This window comes from Uranotaenia lowii, chromosome 3 (assembly GCF_029784155.1).
Source record: "Uranotaenia lowii strain MFRU-FL chromosome 3, ASM2978415v1, whole genome shotgun sequence".
Lineage (NCBI taxonomy): Eukaryota > Metazoa > Arthropoda > Insecta > Diptera > Culicidae > Uranotaenia > Uranotaenia lowii.
The window spans coordinates 68102970-68121564 of record NC_073693.1 but is presented as its reverse complement, the minus strand read 5'-3'; the positions used below and the strand labels follow the sequence as shown (position 1 = coordinate 68121564).

General features: G+C 32.0%; 1 protein-coding gene across 1 annotated transcript in view; it reads left to right on the top strand.

Moving 5' to 3' along the window:
• Nucleotides 1-18162, top strand: part of LOC129752262 (uncharacterized) — a 52488-nt gene extending 34326 nt beyond the window's left edge. The window contains exon 2 of the mRNA XM_055748049.1: nt 17915-18162. Within this exon, the coding sequence (XP_055604024.1) occupies nt 17915-18162 (248 nt within the window). The remainder of the gene's footprint in view (nt 1-17914) is intronic.
• The last annotated feature ends 433 nt before the right edge of the window (nt 18163-18595 follow it).

Sequence of the window (18595 nt, the reverse complement as noted above, 5' to 3'; positions counted from 1 at the left end):
AAACTTACTCAAAAACTTTGATTTTTTTTTGGTTTCTTTGTGAAAATTGTGGAAAAATCCGGGCAATACCCGGACTTTTTTCATTATATCCGGGCAACCAGGCCGGACCGGACTTTTTCGAAATTTTACATCAAATATCCGGGCAAACCCGGCTAAAACCGGGCAATCTGGCAAGCTTACGCTAACATCTCAATAAATCAATCATTTCATACAATCCTATAAAACATAAGCGTCAAATCGCTTCTCACTTGGATGATCAATTCAATTCTCAAAATTAAAATTTTAAGTATGAATTTTCCGAATATAAAATTACAGTTTATTTTTTCAATTTGCAAATAAATTTACCGAATTTCATAGTTAAACTATCCTAATTTAAAGAAATATTTTTGATATATTTTTCAATGTTTTTCAATTTAGAATTTTTGGTGTTCTGGAAAATCGCGATCTGACATTTATTTAAGAAATCAATTTTTTATTCTAAATCTGAGTTTTGGGAAAATTTACTTAAAATTCATTTCACAACAATATTTGCAATGATTTTGAAGAAATTTTTTAGTTCTGCATAAGAAATTATTTTTTTGAAAAATTTATCAATATCTTACCGCAAATATAATTGAGTTGAAACTATCATTGTGATTTGTTTTGGAAGTTTTAATTAATTATTATTTTTGAGATTGTGTGATAGTTATGCATAAGAAAATGATGTTAGAAAACCATTTCATTATTTATTGTAAAGCTTTGATACTGTTCTTATTTTTAGCTAAATTTGAATTTCGAAAAGCCTCTGCAAGAAATCAAATTTTTTTTATTTTTTTCGGGAAAATCAACATTATTAATGTTTCTTCTGTAGAACCGAGCCTGGTAATGGTTTTTTGTGCAAATTATAAAATTTTTAAAAGGGAAATTTTCCGCAGAACTATTTTATCAGAGATTGTAATTTCTATCTTATTACATACTGGAACGTACCAGCTTTGCTATATACTTTTAAATAAATTATTTTTAACTTACTAGTGACTTGCGGCGCTTACGGTTTTTTTGACTGCTTTTCACTTACTTACACCAGCAGTTTATTCAGTTGAATTAATTATTTTTCAATGCAAAAAAATTACATCTGTCCAACAGCTAACTTTTCCGTCTTATGAGATAGAGAGCTACAAACTTGAACAAAGTTGCTTAGCGAAAAATTTACTTAAAACTACTTAGTTAATTTACAGACTTGGTTGCTCAAAAAAAAACCAAAAATGACGATGTTTTTTTTTAAGAATATAATAATCGATAATTCCATACAAACTTAAAGTTTCAATTAGCTAATGGAAACGTGACTTAAAAATTCTAAAAAAAAATTCATGGACTAGTTTTGAACCCAAACGACACTTTTGAGTTCCCGGGGTTTGAGGAATTCCAAAATACCCATAATTGTCTTATCCCAATGAGTATACATAAACGGTCTGTTATCTTATCGTTCATAAGCTTTAATATGTTAAAGTTTTTATTTTGAAGTGAATTAAAAAGAAATATATTATAACAGAATTCGTCCATCGGCTGTATGCGCATTACTTGATATGACTATTCTGGAACACTTCTACATGAAGGCTTATTATCTATCAATCTTAAATGGCTTTGCAGAGACGAATGTTCGGAAATATATCAACATGAAATTTAAACCACTCATATTGCTCTTATTTAAATCTTGTTGACAACTACGTATTCTATAAAAAGCTTCAATATATAGTTGAAATTCTGGATACTGACCTCCAAAATATTAACATGTTTCCAATTACTGGTAAATGGATCCGACAGACCGCTGAAAATTCATAACGCGCTTTTGGCCCGGCCGGAATTTCAATTAATACTCAACGCAATCCCCCAAACGGGGCTTGCTGCTTGCTGCCAAACCCTATCAACGTATCAAATTATGATGAAACATTGATCAAATAACTGAAACCAGCCAAACATGTTGACCATTGGACAACAAAACTAGCAATTACATCAGTTAGACCATCGGAAACGATGAACGAAGTGGGTTGAATTAACCCACCCTCATAATTACCCTTCCGTTGCAATCATCCCCCCACGACGACAGACATGTTTCATGGTTTTACTGTAATCAATACACCAACTGATGGTGGCAAAGCGAAGTTTCTACGAATGAAGCTCGTTTGGACGGACGCGCGTGTAGGAGAAATTTTCCATCCCCCATCGACGACGATTTCCTGCCGATGATTGATGACTCTGGCGGATCTGATTTACGGTGAAGTGGCAAAACAGTTTTCTCCTGAATCAAGTAAGCTAGCAAGTATCTTCAGCTGTTCCCACTTTATATTAAAACACCGGGCTTCACGTGTTTGTGTGTCGAGAGCCCGCAATGAAACCCTACAAAAACATGAGCCATGTATTTCCAGGTGCCTCGTCTGCGCTTAAAGCTCTCTTTCCGTGTAAATTAATCCTGAAAGGGTTTCCGGACTCAACATATCGCGACCGAGGTAAGGTAGGCAACAACCATTTCTTGAAACACTAACGCAGAACTTCGGTATAGAGCAGGAGTCGGTAACCTGTGGTTCTCTGACTCCATGCGAAAAAATATAAGAATAAATCGACACGGTACAAGGTTCCTTTATTTTATTTGTATGTTTAATCAAAATCTACAACAAGAACTTGGTGTTTCTGATTTCAAGTAAGAAATAATCTTTGGAAATAATTTTGAAACAGTAAAAGACAAATCAACATATAGGGTGAGTGCTCCTACTTTGGACCTAGAGCCTACTTTAGTCCTAAATTGTCGAAAATTGTAAATAATTATTTTTGCTGGCATAGAATTAATATATTCCTATGCACACAATGAACTCTTATTCTTCCTTAACCCTCCCATACCGTTTTTTGACATGAAAAGTCTTTCTGATAAAATTTTCAACGTTTTTAAAAATGTACCCCCTCATCAGTAATGAATCAGACAGCTCTAGTGGGGCACGTTTTAAGAAATTGGAGTGTTTAAGGAAAAATCACGATTTTTCACTGTCCAAGCCAAAGTTGAAAGGAAAATTGCTTTTATTGTGAAGAATATGAAAAATCCTACCTATTTTTCTTAAAATTCATGAAAATCAATGGAAAACTCGGAAAATTTTTAAACGGTCCAAATATAGGAAACTTTTGACTTTGATGTTCCATGTTTAGACCTAACATCACCAAAACTTTGTATCAATACCAACAAATCAACAAAGGCGCGAATGTTTGACTGAGTCATAATTTTGAACCATTATTGAACATTTCTAACAGTTCTTGCCAGCTTTATGCACATAAACTACAAGTAAGTAGACACAAACAAATTCAAGCTATTGTTCTGCTGATGGAGCTGTAATACTTTAGTATGATAATAATTGATTGAAGATTACATTTTCAATGAATTTGTTTATTTATTTTCGAAAAATCATACTTTTATATGAATTTTAGTTCAAGGTCCATTTAAAGGAACAGGTCCGGTACCAAAATAGGAACAGTAGGTTCAATGTTGGAACTTTGCATCATCCATATCTTTGCAAATCTCTCAATAACGGCGTAACCGATGTAGAAAGTTTTCAATTAAACTTGTAGATAAGATCACGACTTACAAATGAATTTATTAAAGGATATAAATTTCCCGTCCATTTTTGAGAAAATCATGATTATTTAAAAACCACCGCTTAAAGGGTCCAAAGTAGGGCAACTAACCCTACATAAATAAAAAATTATAACCAAAATTTAAATTTTGAATTTAAGAGCCAGTAATCAATACTGAGGACAAAAAATAACACAATGAACAAAAAAAAGTGCAGATTACAATTTTTTATTCAGTTAAGTTTACACAGAATGAAAAAAAATTTCTACATCGAATTTTAAATTTACCCTTATATCAAAATATTTAAAATTCATTATAAATTTTTTTTCATTAGCCCGGGAAACTTTCAAATCCTTCTTTTATCATTCGGAGTCAGAACATTGCTAGTGGGGGGATGGAGAGGGGGATTGAGAGGGGAGGGGTTCAGGATAGTTAAAAAATAATGCAATAATCCTATCAATTGGAATAAATGACATGAAAGATTGCATGCAACAAAACTGCATACTTTATTATTGCTTAAATTACCTTACAATTCAATGAATTTTTCGGAATTTCCCTAAAATACTTTAAACTTTTTGTATATTAGGGTGGCACTTATTTTCAAAATTTCTTGAAATCTTGCTCCCACCCCTTTAGATAACTCTAATTTGATTCTCATAGACCTTCAAATTTGCATGTAAATTGTGAACATTTTGTATGAAAAAAAAAACTGAAAATTTTCATAAAAAACATTATTTAATCTGGCAACACTGCAGAACAGATCAAACTTTACAGAAAATTTAAAATCATTTTGTCACACGGGAGAAAAGTATCATTTATTTCAATTAAACTTTTACTTTTTTATATATTTTCATATAAATTCAATGGAAATGTAACAGCAGAATCATAATGCCGGGAACTATTTCACCAATTATCTTAATTGTTTGTTGACTTCAATTTATTTTTTTATTAAATGATATTTTTCAATCTTGTTAAATTAAAAAATACGGCTCTACAGTACTGCCAGGTATTCAAGTGCTGTTCAAGGTTGCCGAAATAAATTCTGTGGTTTTGAGAAAAAAAAATTCTGACTTTCTGTGATTTAACCCAAAAATTCTGTGATGAATTTCTGTGATGCTACTTCCTTAAATTTTATAGAAAATTTATGATAACTTGTGTCTTTTTCCCATTTTAGTTGGGTAAAATGAATTACCATTATCAATCTTATCATACTTTTCTAATTCAAAGTAAGAAATCAAAATTTCAAACTGTCATAAAAAATTCTAATTTCGAAAATCCATTCAAAATTCAAAAATATTGTGAACTCTGTGAAAATTTCAAAATTCTGTGTTCTGTGACACAGATTCTGTGATGAAAATTTGCTCAAAATTCTATGAAATTACAGATTTTTCTGTGATTTCGGCAACTTTGGTGCTGTTTAGATACATATTAAAAGAAAATGTTAAAATTTTTAAAGGGAATGGAAAATATAGGCGAAACATAAGATATCAAAAATATATAGAACATAAACCGTAAATATCATGAGTTTTTTTTTGGAAAAAGGTACAATGGCTCAGCGAGAAGCTTGAAACCTCGACACGCAACAATTTTGCATAATTTGTAACGTTTCAAAATTTTTAAAAATAAATTTCCTTTCAGATTTCATTCCTCAAAAAACCTTTTTTTTTTTTAAACGAACACAAACACAACACATAATTAAGAAAAACAACAACGGATACCTAAACGACTGAATGTTATTGTAAAACATAGTTGTAAAAAACATAACACAAACAGGTTGAAATTCATTCATTAACAAATAGTCATAATTCTTACAAAAAAATGAACAGGAAAAACAGAGCGCAGATCGCTATTGAAAATAGAAAAAAAAACGCAAAAGATCAAAACCAATCAATTCAACGATTTAACTACTAAACTATGAACCATTTAGAAACAAGGCGTTTGAAAAGGTTCCTTTATTCTGATGACGATGGCTCCATCTTGTATAAAACATTAAAATTCACCAGTAAGCCAGTATGTTTTGATTTTAAATTTTCATGAACTAAGATAAAATTTTTACTTAAACTATTTAAACATTTTTTTGAAAAATCTTCAAACATTTCTGAATATTTCTTTTTCAAGATACTTAGTTCAGAGGACAGTTTTTCGAAGCTTGAATAAAATTAAAACTTCGAAAACAAACTTGAAGATACTTTTGTTTAATTTAGTTTACACATATTTCCCCATAGAAAATGTATTGTAAAATGACAACAAAATGGTCTACAACTTTTTTCGCTTAGTCCAAAACTACTTTTTGTCTTCTGAAAAGTTTTGCTTCAACCTTAAATCTACACTTCGATTATGTTTAAAGGTTTTTGCAGTGTTGCCAGAATTAATTATAACTAGCTAACCCGGAAAACTAATATATCTTTAAAGATGTTTAACTTCATCTCCTTATCCCTAACTTATTCATGTTCGTGAATCATTTTTATGAAAGTCGTATTGTAATCGTTCAACATGTGTTCCATTCCATTAAAAAAGAGATTTTTGAAGGTATTATAAAAACCTTTTCTGAAATGAAAAAAATTAATGGAATGAAACATCCAAAAATGAATAGGTATATTTATTTGAATTTTTAATAGGTTCAAACTTGAATCAATAAAAAAAATTGAATTGAATTCCTATACAACATGTAATGATTTATCTGAACTCTCTTCAAATCTTCAAAGTCAATTGATTAAATTCATTTTTATTCTTTTGAAACTTTGAATAAAATATACTAAAATAAGTTGAAATCTCAATTTACACATAATCGTACCATCAAACTGGGCATCATGCAACAATAGAGTTAGATGCAACATTTGTATACCATCACTAATAATCTAATAATCACTACACTAATTCAATTTTTAATTTAAATGATGGTAAAATTTACATGGTTTCCCACTTCGTGAGCTAGTTGAAGATTCTTACAGAAAATCAATTAATTAGATCACCTACAAACCTTAAATTATTTTAATTATTCCACACCAGATGGTGAAAAAAAGTTTTCGATCAACCCCCATTTTTGAATGATTTCAGTTAGAAATTTTTTTGTGGTAATTTTTACTCCTAAATGTTTTCAGTACCCTCTTGCTTTTTCTTGCTGTGCTCATCGTTACGTAACAATTTTTTTCTTAAAAATTTCAGTATCATCGCAGCTATTTTGATGTCATGCAATTTAATGAGTACTAAGAAGCGATTTGGAAAGATATTAATTCCGTTTTGAAGAACGTTAAAAAATGGTAAAATCTTTTTGGACCTTCGAAAATCGGTATTTAAAAATATGAGAGAATGGAGGGGGGTAATTATAAGTGTTACGTAATATTCCTAAGGGGTACGTCGAAGCGTTACGATTTGTGACATACGGGGGGAGGGGGTCAAAAAAGTGCATTTTTGCGTTACGTAATTTATGGATGCCGCCTAATCACTGTAGTTGGTGCTTTATGCGTTATGACATCACAAATATTTCAAAAACTTTAAATTTGATTTTTCATTAAAAAACCAAGTTTGTTGCAATTAAAATTTAAAATTTTTTCTGAAATGTTGGTGTAGGCCACCCTGAAATTATGGCTCGGAAACTTAACACTTAATTCATGGAGAAAGTGAAGAAAATCGTACTTCTTTCAAATTTTTCTTTGCAAACCCAGGCATGTCCAGATAATTACTGCAACCTAATATTCTTACTTTACAATAAAAAAAAAACACAACCTTCTTCGTTAATTGTATCAAATATTTTTTGATTTCACAGTAGATCAAACCATGTATCTCTTAAATCATTCTTCACACTTCACGATAAATTTTTTCAGCACACACTTGAGCTTTGATTGATTACGATATTTGGAAAAGCTCCTTTGATTTGCAGTCATAGATTTGAAATCTTTTATATAAAATTCTCTTGTAACGATGTTTGTAGTACTACTCCTCCGAAATGACCCAAACAATTCAAATGAAATTATTTTTAGAATATTCTGTAGGCATGCGAATCGGTTTATATCGAATAAAATAAACAAAAAGTCATCTCAATTTCCCGTAATAATTAAATTTGTTGTTTTTGAATCAGATAAAAGTCACGGCTAACATTTTTCGAGATTTTTTTTATTCCTTTGGGCGGTTTGTTTTTCGTCTCCAAGGTCGAGGCGTCGCGAGCCAACGTCGCGAAAGAATTTAAATATTTTGATTTCGAGTTAATTAAACAGTAATTGAAGTCTAGAAAATATTAAGTGCATATGAAATAATGGTATGACTCTTTGCGGACCTTTTAAAAAGAAAGTGGAAATTGTATAATCCAATACGCCTAGAAGGATAGTTTTGATGCAAATTGAAAACAGAAAAAAGGATGATTTTATCAGAAATACAACGAAAACATTTTTTCAACATGTAATTAACTGAAGATGTATCACTTTTAAACTTTTAGAACAACAACAAAATTCGATGAAAATGAGCAGACCCTGAACTGAAAAGAGCCTGTTCTTTAAAATAGTGGATTGATGTATATGAAGGCTGAATGCAGGGATCTTTTTGATTTTTTGCAAGCATAAGTAGAAGTTTTCGATAAAATAAACCACTTTTCATAACAAAAAGTGAGGATATGCATTCTAAGGAAAAATTCTCAGTTAAGAAAGTACACAACGTTCAACATTTTCAAAAAATGTATAAATCATCTCTTGATCTACAAATTGTTGGGCCCAAATAAATAATTTATCTAAATCAAAACACCTTTTTTCAAAAATCGTTCACCAAAAACTCTGTACTGTTAGTTTACAAACAATTTTAATTTTAAGAGTAGAAATCACCGTGAATTTGTTTTTATGAAATGAATTTGCGGCTTTATCGGTGAGGGTTAAAGAGTTGAAATGAAAGACGGATAGAAGATCAGAAGAAAATTCTAAGGTGGTGAAAAGAGCGAACCATCCATAATTAACTGTATCGAAAAACGAAGTGCCTCCTCTATTGTGTACTACTTCTTCAATACAGTTAATTGGTGTGGGACAAAGAATTTAGTATGTGGTCAAGCTTCTATTTCAAATGCTCTTCGCTCTTTTCACCACCTTAGAATTTTCTTCTGATCTTCTATCCGTCTTTCATTTCAACTCTTTAACCCTCACCGATAAAGCCGCAAATTCATTTCATAAAAACAATTTTAATACTTACTTAACCTGAATATTGTGTTTTTGGTTTACAAATTTTGGGTACATAGAAGAGACTTTTGTTGAAAATATTTTATTTTGTGATTGATATTCAGTGAAAGTGACTTTTTATATATTTTTAATATAACCTGAAAGTGTTGAAAATAATATTCACTGTGGTGGAACAAGTTCAGACGCGCCTTTAAGCCATGAAATATTTACCTTTGAAAAAAATCCTCTCCAAAATGATTGAGCATAATGTGAGAAAGGTCAGAAAGGGGTCGTGTGTTGAATCAGAAGTGGATATTCAAAATTATTAAATCTCTTTGTAAATAAAGGCCTTTTGCTTGAAACAGCATTCAGTAAAAGTGGGATATCAAACATTAACTTATACTGCAGAAAGACTACAGATATATCAATGAAGTTTGATAAACAAACAGGAACATGTATTCAATTCATTTCAAAGCCTTTACATAGTCTATGTTACGCATCTATATATGAAAAAATTCAGATAAAGCATTATGTTTTCACTTGCCCTAATAAATTGGACAAATGTTAACTTAGAAATATCTTTTTGTCAACATTTTTTGTATATTTTACTTTCAATGAGAGTTTGTTGAGAACTGATTCAATTATACAACAAACGATAATTGCTTTATTTTAAAGATTTACATATTTTTCTTAGATATATAAAAGATCAACTATGATAAATTTCGTTTGCACTTGCACCGATGTATTTGAATTGAAATTAAGATTGCAATTTTAAAAAAAATAGAAGCAAAAGAACTGTTAGCCTTCTAGGCGCAAAAATCATCATTTTGAGGTTTGGTGTGATGTTTATTTGAAGCATGAACAGATTTGTTTTCGATCCATTCAGTTTTTGAAAATCTGCTTACCAATCAATTGTTATGAACAGATAAGGTAAATAAATTTTAATATTTAAAAGTCTTTAAAAGGACCCTCATCACAAAAGAGAGAAAATGGCTGTGATTCAGTTGAATTACAAAATTGAAATATATTTTTTTCACATAAAAAACCATGTTTTTCCTGAATTCATTGGGTTACAGCTTATCGAAATGAATTTTATTTGCACTTTTTGTTTAAACAATCAAAAATATAGTAATTTGCAGTACAAAAAGTCACCAGATGCTGTTTGGCATAACTCCAAGGTTAAATGTGTCATGTATACAAATTTAGTAGGTATATGGCAAAAAACTATTAACATGATCTTAAAATGGGAAGGTATTTTGGTACGTGGTTTGTTTCTATGAGTGTTACAAACCTGTCTGCATTGCAGTATTAAGATGGGAGGAACAAAGGGAGTTCCATATGAATTGCGTTGTAGAGCTTGAAAACTCATCAAACCAATCAGGGCTTCCTTACAAGTTTGTTGGCATGAATCGAGAATTTATCGAGCAAAAGGAAGAGAGGTTGTTTACATACGAAAAAATTGTGTCCCTTCCTTATTTGTGGGTAGAGAAGATCTTTGTCCATATCATATTTGGCATGATTTGAAAATTTTTCAGATAAATAAAGCGAAATTTTGCGTCATTTAGTTACAAAAAATGATTTAATATTAATAGTTCGTGAGCACTTCTAGCATTGCAAGAGGGAAAGGACTGGACGCTCATATCATTAAAACATACATTTTGACATCTTTATGAACTCTCTGAAGCTTATAAAAACAGAGTTAAATTTTCAGATCTTGAAAAACAAACCTAGAGATCAATTTAAAAAAAATATTAATCAACCATCTTTGAACTGGAGTTAGAAATTTCACGTGCTTCTCTCTTTTTAAAGCTTTCGCTTCTAAATTATGTTGAAATTTGATTTGAAACGCTGTCTAGCAAAAAAAAACTGAATTTGAATTCTTTCAATAAATTTAATTAAATTTTGGAAGGTGGAGCAAAGCACACCGGGTCAGCTAGTTTGATATAAAACTTTCTCAAAACTTTCTATGTTTATATTTTTGACTCTGAGCATTTTTATTTTTGAATAACCTAGTAAATATCCTGAATTCTTGTTACAAAACAAAAATTTCAGAGTGGTTATGTGACATTAATATTTCTATGATTTTATTTAAATCTTTTTCATATTTTTCAATGAAGGTTCAATTTTTGGTTGGTTTTCCTCAACGGATTCATAGTTCACGTAGTAAAGGATTGTTTCGTGTTTTCAATTTAATATCTTCCAGCTGAAACAGTTCTACTTATGAAGTCAAAATATTCACATTTTTATTTTTGATCTGATAAGAATCTTATTCTAAATTTCACATTACAGTTAAAAAAAATTATCAAATCACTTGAAACCGATTTTTAGGTACTAAAGATGTGGAGTCAGTATTTACATGTGATATTTGGCTTTCCCTACTTTGGATCTGATATCGATTTAGATTCTCTTTTTGAACTTTCAACCATTCATTTTCGATGAATTCCCAAATTGGAGTTTTCGACATCCTTCCATGTTGACCAGATATTTATCAAACATTTTCTAGGTGTCCAAACCAAATTAAAAAATGGGTTTCCAATTCCCGAGGTATATGCTGAATTGATTTGCCATTTTTTATCGTCGTTAGTTGGCAAGGTTGCCAATCACCAGCACCATTATTTAAGAATTTCACTGCATAGGCACTCTTTCCTCAATTGTTGAATTAGCTAATCTCCGCGATAAGTTGTTTATTTTATTATCGACTTTTTTTGGCGAATAAATAACTACAAATTTATTTGCCAGTTGGGCCGAACGATTCGAGCTACTTTTAGCTTTTCACTCCTCTTCAGCGGACCTTAAATTAAATTAATTCCCTTATAATGTACCAATTTACTATACCATTTTAAACTTACTTAATCTAGCGATCGTCTATACTACTGTTTGTAGTTATTTGTTTACTTTCCTAAATCTTGATTAAAAATTTTGATTTTGATTTCATTTGAGACCTTGAGATGTGAATCTGAATTCAACTTTTATGTATGTTTCTCATTCTAAGATTTAATTTTACTTCAATTTTCATGATTGAAATAGTAGTTCTATTTTTGGTGAAGCACAAACCAGGCGTAAAAAAAAATTAAACTTAAAATTCTCTCACTGTTTAGCTTTTTCAAAACTGATTTTTCTGAGATGATTCAAAAGAATATGAAAAAATCAAAATGTGTCTGAAACGTGATAAGAAACAATAAAAGTTTGACTAAAAATTATCAAAAATTGTCAAAAAAACTGCTCAAATGAAAATAACAATGACCCAGTAATAAGCTGAAAAATTTTAGAAAAAAAACCCTTTCGATTTTGGCAACACAATTTGTTCAGACGTGTTACAATATTCAAAAGGGGGATGTTCTTATATTATTGAAGAAACAACGGTTATATGAAAACAATAAACTTTCGGTTGCTTCATATAAGGTATTCTTAAGGATGGCTGTGAAAAAAAAAACTATTTTGAGAGCCCCCCGAGAAAAATTGCCCCGTGCTCCCCGAAGGCTTCATCCGGCTTTTCACTTCAAAAATTTCTAAATGTATACGAAACCTAAAACACGAGCGTTTTTTTTCACAAGTGTAATTGAAAAAAGCTTTAATTTTAAACTCTTTTTGATCTATTTTAACTCGGTTTAAATAAAGAAGTGAAAAATTTAAATTAAATTCTTTAGAATAAGTTTACACAACCTGATCTAAAAAATCATCTGCAAGCTAAAATTACATCCAAAGCTATGTTAAATTAGATCGATCGACTGTTTTTGTTTCATTCGCAGCATGAGTTTCTTAACATTTCCTCGCGATTGTGGTTTATTTTGAAGCAGCTTTCGAAAAATGGATTTTTGCCAGCGAAAAGCCCGTTGGAAAAAGGAGCCCTAGCTCTGCCGTCATATATGAAAGCAAAAGATCATATAAGATAGCAAAGGATCATCTGTCGGCACTCGCAAGCAAACTTCAAGCCTTGTTCAAGGCTCCAAACGGACACCAGACGAGAAGCAAACGGCGTATTTAAAAGTGGTGAAAATTTTCCTGACTTTTATGATAGCGGTAGCACTGATGATGGGAACAAGAATAGGACATGAAAAAAAATACCGATTCCTGTTCTCGGAAGTCGGTGGTGAAAGTGATAAATAAAAATTTTACTATGTTTTGTTTAAAAAATAAACGTTGAAAAAAAACTTTGGTGTTCTTTATTTTTCATAAAATCATAGCGCCGTAGACCTCAATAATTAGTAAGGATTGCAAAAAATTCCGAATAAAATCTGAAATTTTACATCGCTTTGTATTTTTACACGGCAATAAGCCGTTCGATGTTCGTGCATCGCTTCTGATGTAAATTTACACGTCGTGATAGAATTTAAGATCTTAAACAATGTTCCGTTTCCGTGCATCGTTTCTGTTCTTAAATTACTCGAATTATTTTTGCTGTGTGAACTTACCCCTTTTTCTAAGTAGGGTGAACATTGCATGTTTTAGTAAATTAAAAGATAACTTATGAAACCAATAGTTTTTCTGACCACTAAAATTTGATGCCCCATCAACTATAAAACTTTTGATGCACAATCGTTATGGTTATCTTTAGATATTAGGTTTTTAGAAGCCATTGAAGTTGAAAAGTGTTGCAAGATGCCTAAGTTGATGGCAGCATAATCTTCACTTCTTCACTTCCATCTGTACCGTTGAGCCGTCAACACGTACGCCGGAGCATCGTATCGTTGCTGTGTACCTGCAGGAACATTTTACATTATTTATTTTTTCCTTACCTGTATTTCAATCAGCACTTTTCAGTGCTAAAATTATTTTCATTTTCTTTTATTCATATTTTCTCCTTTCTTTCCAGCAAGTCTTCGGCCGGCTCAAGGGCCGGAAGAAAACGGATTGCTGAACCTAATCCAGGGCCATCTGCCAAAAAAGTTGAAATTTCCAATTCATTCGATGTCCTTCATAACATCGGTGATGAGGAAATATTCATATTTAATTCTGATAAGAGTACTAAGAAACCTTCTTCTTCTTCTTCTTATACTCTTAAAAACGAAAAGATTCCACCAATAACGGTCACGATTCCTGACTTCAATGCCTTTCGAAAAGAAATCGTCACTTCCGTCAAGGATGTGAAGATTTCTTTTCAGATCGGTCGAAGGGGAACTGCTCGTATATTGGCGGAATCTTTTAATGATTTTCAAAAAATTTTAAATTATTTGAATAATAAAAAACACCATTTTTTTACGTACGACACTAGAGGTGATCGTCCTTTTAAAGTTGTACTTTGTGGTCTCACCGGCGATCAGACACCGGAGGAGATCACAAATGAATTAAATTCTATGTTAGGTTTTTCTCCAATTCAAGTAATTCAAATGAGGAAAAGAACCAACACGAATAATACCAGTAGTGTTGGTTTTGCTCCTGAACTTTATTTGATCCATTTTAAAAAGGATCAGGTTAATAATTTGAAAATTTTGGAAAAGGCTCGTCTTATGTTTCATTGTCGAGTAAAATTTGAACCTTTTCGTAAATCCCATACCAATTTTTTACAAAATATTACGCAATGTCGTCGTTGTCAAGCTTTTTGTCATGGCACTAAAAATTGTAGAATGAATGCCAGATGCATGTTTTGCGGCTCATTCGATCATGAAAAATCTAAATGCCTTTTTGGTGGTGATAAGCCAAAAACAGAATTTTTTAAGTGTGCGAATTGCGCAGGTTATCATTCCTCGAATTCTCTAGATTGTCCCGTTAGGGCAAAAATTGTTGCTTCTAGGAAAAACCCCAAAGTTTCCAGAAATGTTTCTTCTCCTCCTTCCTCTTTTTCGTCTACACACGTTAGACCGGCAACAACCTGCCTGTTCGCAGTCAGCCTCGGCCTACATTGGAATCACGGCTGGGTAATACCCGAAGTGATTTTAATGTTACCTGGGCTGATTCTGCGCCACAGGCTCGTGGTTTATCGTTCTCAGAGGTGGTTGAAAATGGGTTGCCCTCTTCAGGTTTAACTAATAAAAATGGGAAAAAACCAAGTCTCAACGTTCATGCGAAGGCTTGGGAAAATCCCCGAAATTCAAATACTTTTTCTTCTCCTTCCTCTTCTGATTCTAACAATTTTGTTGATTTGGGTGAGATTACTGAGGAAAAATTAAAATTTTTGCATCAAAATTTAATGGAAATGATGCAACTTATGTTGAAAGCAAATTCAATGTTTGAAGCTTTCCAAACTTCTTTTAATTATGCTAACAAAATTATTATGACTTTACGATTTCCTCATGGATCCAAATAGATGTTTAAATATTATGAATTGGAACGCTAGATCTTTGCTGGCTAACCAAGATGAATTCTTTTTATTTTTGAAAACTCAAAACATACATATTGCTGCCATCACTGAAACTTTTTTAAAGCCAGACAATAACTTGAAAAGCAATGCTTTCTTTAAAATTTTACGAAATGATCGACTTGATCGACAAGGTGGGGGTGTAGCTATTGTCATCAATAGTCGTCTCAAATTTAGACTTCTTCCTTCTTTCAATACAAAAGTCTTAGAAACAATTGGAATTGAATTAGAATCTTCTATGCGGAAAATTATAATTGTTGCCGCATATTTGCCTTTTCAATGTAGCGGTGAACAGAAAAATTTTTTGAAGGGAGATTTACAAAAACTCACCAGAAATAAATCTATTTTTTTTTATTATTGGTGACTTTAATGCAAAACACCGATCTTGGAATAATATTTCATCAAATTCAAATGGGAATATTTTGTTTAATGACTGCTCTGCAGGTTATTATACTGTTGAATATCCTAATGGGCATACTTGTTTTTCTTCAATTAGAAATCCCTCCACAATTGATTTGGTTCTAACGGATTTAGGCGAGCATTGTAGTCAATTAGTTACTCATGCGGACCTCGATTCAGACCACCTTCCAGTAACATTTTCTTTATCCCAAAGTCCCATTGAAAACCCTTTAAAATCAACTTTTAATTTTCAAAAGGCTAACTGGGAGCGATATATGAATTTTATTGAACGTAATTTAGATGTAAACGTTCCATTGAATTCAATAGAAGATATTGATTTGGCTGTAGAAAATTTGACAACTTCAATAGTCAATGCTAGAGCCGCTTCAATACCTAAAGTTAAACATAAATTTAATCAACCTTTAATTGATGATGATCTTCAGTTTTTGATACGACTGAAAAACTTTCGTCGGCGCCAATTTCAACGAACTAGGGATCCTTATTTGAAATTAATTTATTGCGACCTTCAAAAAGAGATCAAACGTCGTTTAAATTTCATTTGTAATGAAAATTTTGCTAAAGCAGTAGAGGACATAAAACCCTACTCAAAGCCATTTTGGAAATTAACTAAAATTCTAAAAAAGCCCCAGAAGCCAATTCCTACTTTGAAAGATGGGGATAAACTTCTTTTAACTAATTAAGAAAAAGCTCAAAAATTAGCCCAACAATTTGAGTCTGCTCATGATTTTAATTTAAACGTTGTAAGTCCAATTGATGCTCAAATAGAATTTGATGATATTCTTTCTAAGCAAATTGTGTTTGAAAGTTCTTGTGAGACAAATATTGATGAACTTAAATTGATTTTCAAAAAATTTAAAAATATGAAAGCCCCGGGGGAAGATGGGATTTTCTATATTCTTATTAAAAAGTTGCCTGAAAGCACTTTAAATTTTTTAGTTAAAATTTTCAATAAATGTTTTTACTTGGCTTAGTGCTTCAGAGCCTTCAAGTTATCGACCAATTAGTTTGCTTCCTTCTTTAAGTAAACTATTTGAGAGAGTTATTTTGAATAGAATGATGATTCACATTAATCATAATTCTATTTTCCCTGATGAACAATTTGGTTTTCGTCATGGACATTCTACTACACATCAACTTTTGAGTGTAACTAATATGATTAACGCTAGCAAATCTGAGGGTTATTCAACTGGTGTTGCTCTTCTTGATATTGAAAAAGCTTTTGACAGTGTTTGGCACAAAGGTTTAGTAGCTAAATTAGCTCGATTTGATTTTCCTGTATATCTCACCAAAATTATTCAAAATTATTTGACTAGCCGAACTTTGCAAGTAAGCTATCAAAATTCATGCTCTGAAAGGATACCCATTAGAGCTGGTGTCCCTCAGGGTAGTATACTTGGGCCTATTTTATACAATATTTTTACTTCTGATCTTCCTGATGTCCCAGAAGGAAAAGGTAGAAGATTATTTGCTGACGATACTTTGCTTTCAGCCAAAGGTCGAAATTTACGGGTGGTACGCAGTAGATTGCAACAAAATTTAAATTCCTTTTTGAATTATTTGAAAATGTGGAAAATTTCTCCTAACGCTTCCAAAACTAAACTTATTTTATTTCCCCATAAGCCAAGAGCAAACTTTTTAAAACCTAATGAAAATCATTCCATAACTTTTAATGGGGTTTCTTTAGAATGGTCTGATCACGTGAAGTACTTGGGACTCACACTTGATCGGAATCTTTCTTTTAAGAATCACATTGAAGATATTCAATCTAAATGTAATAAATACACTAAATCTCCTTATTCTCTCATCAACAGGAAATCCAGGTTGTGTCTGCGAAATAAGATGTTAATCTACAAACAGGTATTCCGACCAGCGATAATGTATGCAGTTCCGATTTGGTCTAGCTGCTGCGCGACGAGGAAGAAAGCCATTCAGAGGATTCAGTACAAGGTTCTGAAAATGATTTTGCGGCTTCCACCTTGGCACAGCACCGAAGATATTCATCGGATTGCAGGCATTGAATCTATCGAAGAGATGGCCAACAAAATCATCTCCAACTTCAGAGGCAAATCGATGCAGTCTTCCATCGCAGAGATTCGCTCTCTCTACAATTAGTTTAATTTTAGGATAGCTTTAGTTTTTAGTTTAAAATATTTTTTTTTTCACTACAGGATGTTCTCCTTTATAAAAATGCTTGATTGTGCTCAGCAAATTTAAGTCGAATAAATAAATTTTAGTGATTATTAAACTATAGGGCTCTGAAAGTTCATTATTGAACTGAACACCTTATTTAATGTATTAATGTAATATAAATGTAATGATGAATTGGTAATAATAAAGATATATTAAAAAAAAAAATCTTCACTTCTTTCATACACCTTGAATGATTTTTATTCATGTTTCTAGAATAAGCAGTATTTTTTTAAAACTTATTTCACCAAAGTGAAATGTGATTTTGACTCTTTTTTCCAAAAGACTACCGACCCCTGATAAAGAGCAACATAAAATCAAAACGCGATAGCGAAAGGTGGAAAAATCTCATCCGAGGACCTCAAGAGAAACTGGGAATTTTTAACGGTTCAACCGTCAAACCGTGCCAAGGGAACGAAGATCCGAACCAAGCCAAGGTTGCGGAAATGCCGCGCCGGAAATGGAAAGTAGGTAAGGGTTCTGGTACCAACTGGCGAGCCCGCCGAAGCGATGGTGGAATGTTTAGCCAGTAAACCGCTACCGTCATTTGCTCGCTCGTTCCTTCGTTCGTCATTTCCCTACGTTTGTACGTCACACACTACAAGTGAATGTTAATGCAAAATTAAAATCCTCGTCGAGTACGTGAGACATATAACGACAACAAACCGGCGAATGGAGTGTATCGCCCGAGTAGTCATCGTCATCGTCCTCAATGTTACACAAGCAAGGACGCAAAGAAGAATTTGCACGTTTCCCTTTGGGAATAAATCGATATCAAATGGTTAGAAATTGCTTTCCCGGATGCTGGGTAATGTGTATGATGGTATCGATAGTACAAGTTAAGCTGATTCGTGCTTATTGCTCTAGGTCGTAATGAAACGTCTCACTAAATTAGGTCGCGAGCATAATTCAAGTTAATGAATTTGATAGATTTTTTTTAGAACTTGGGTTATTTTCTGAATTTGA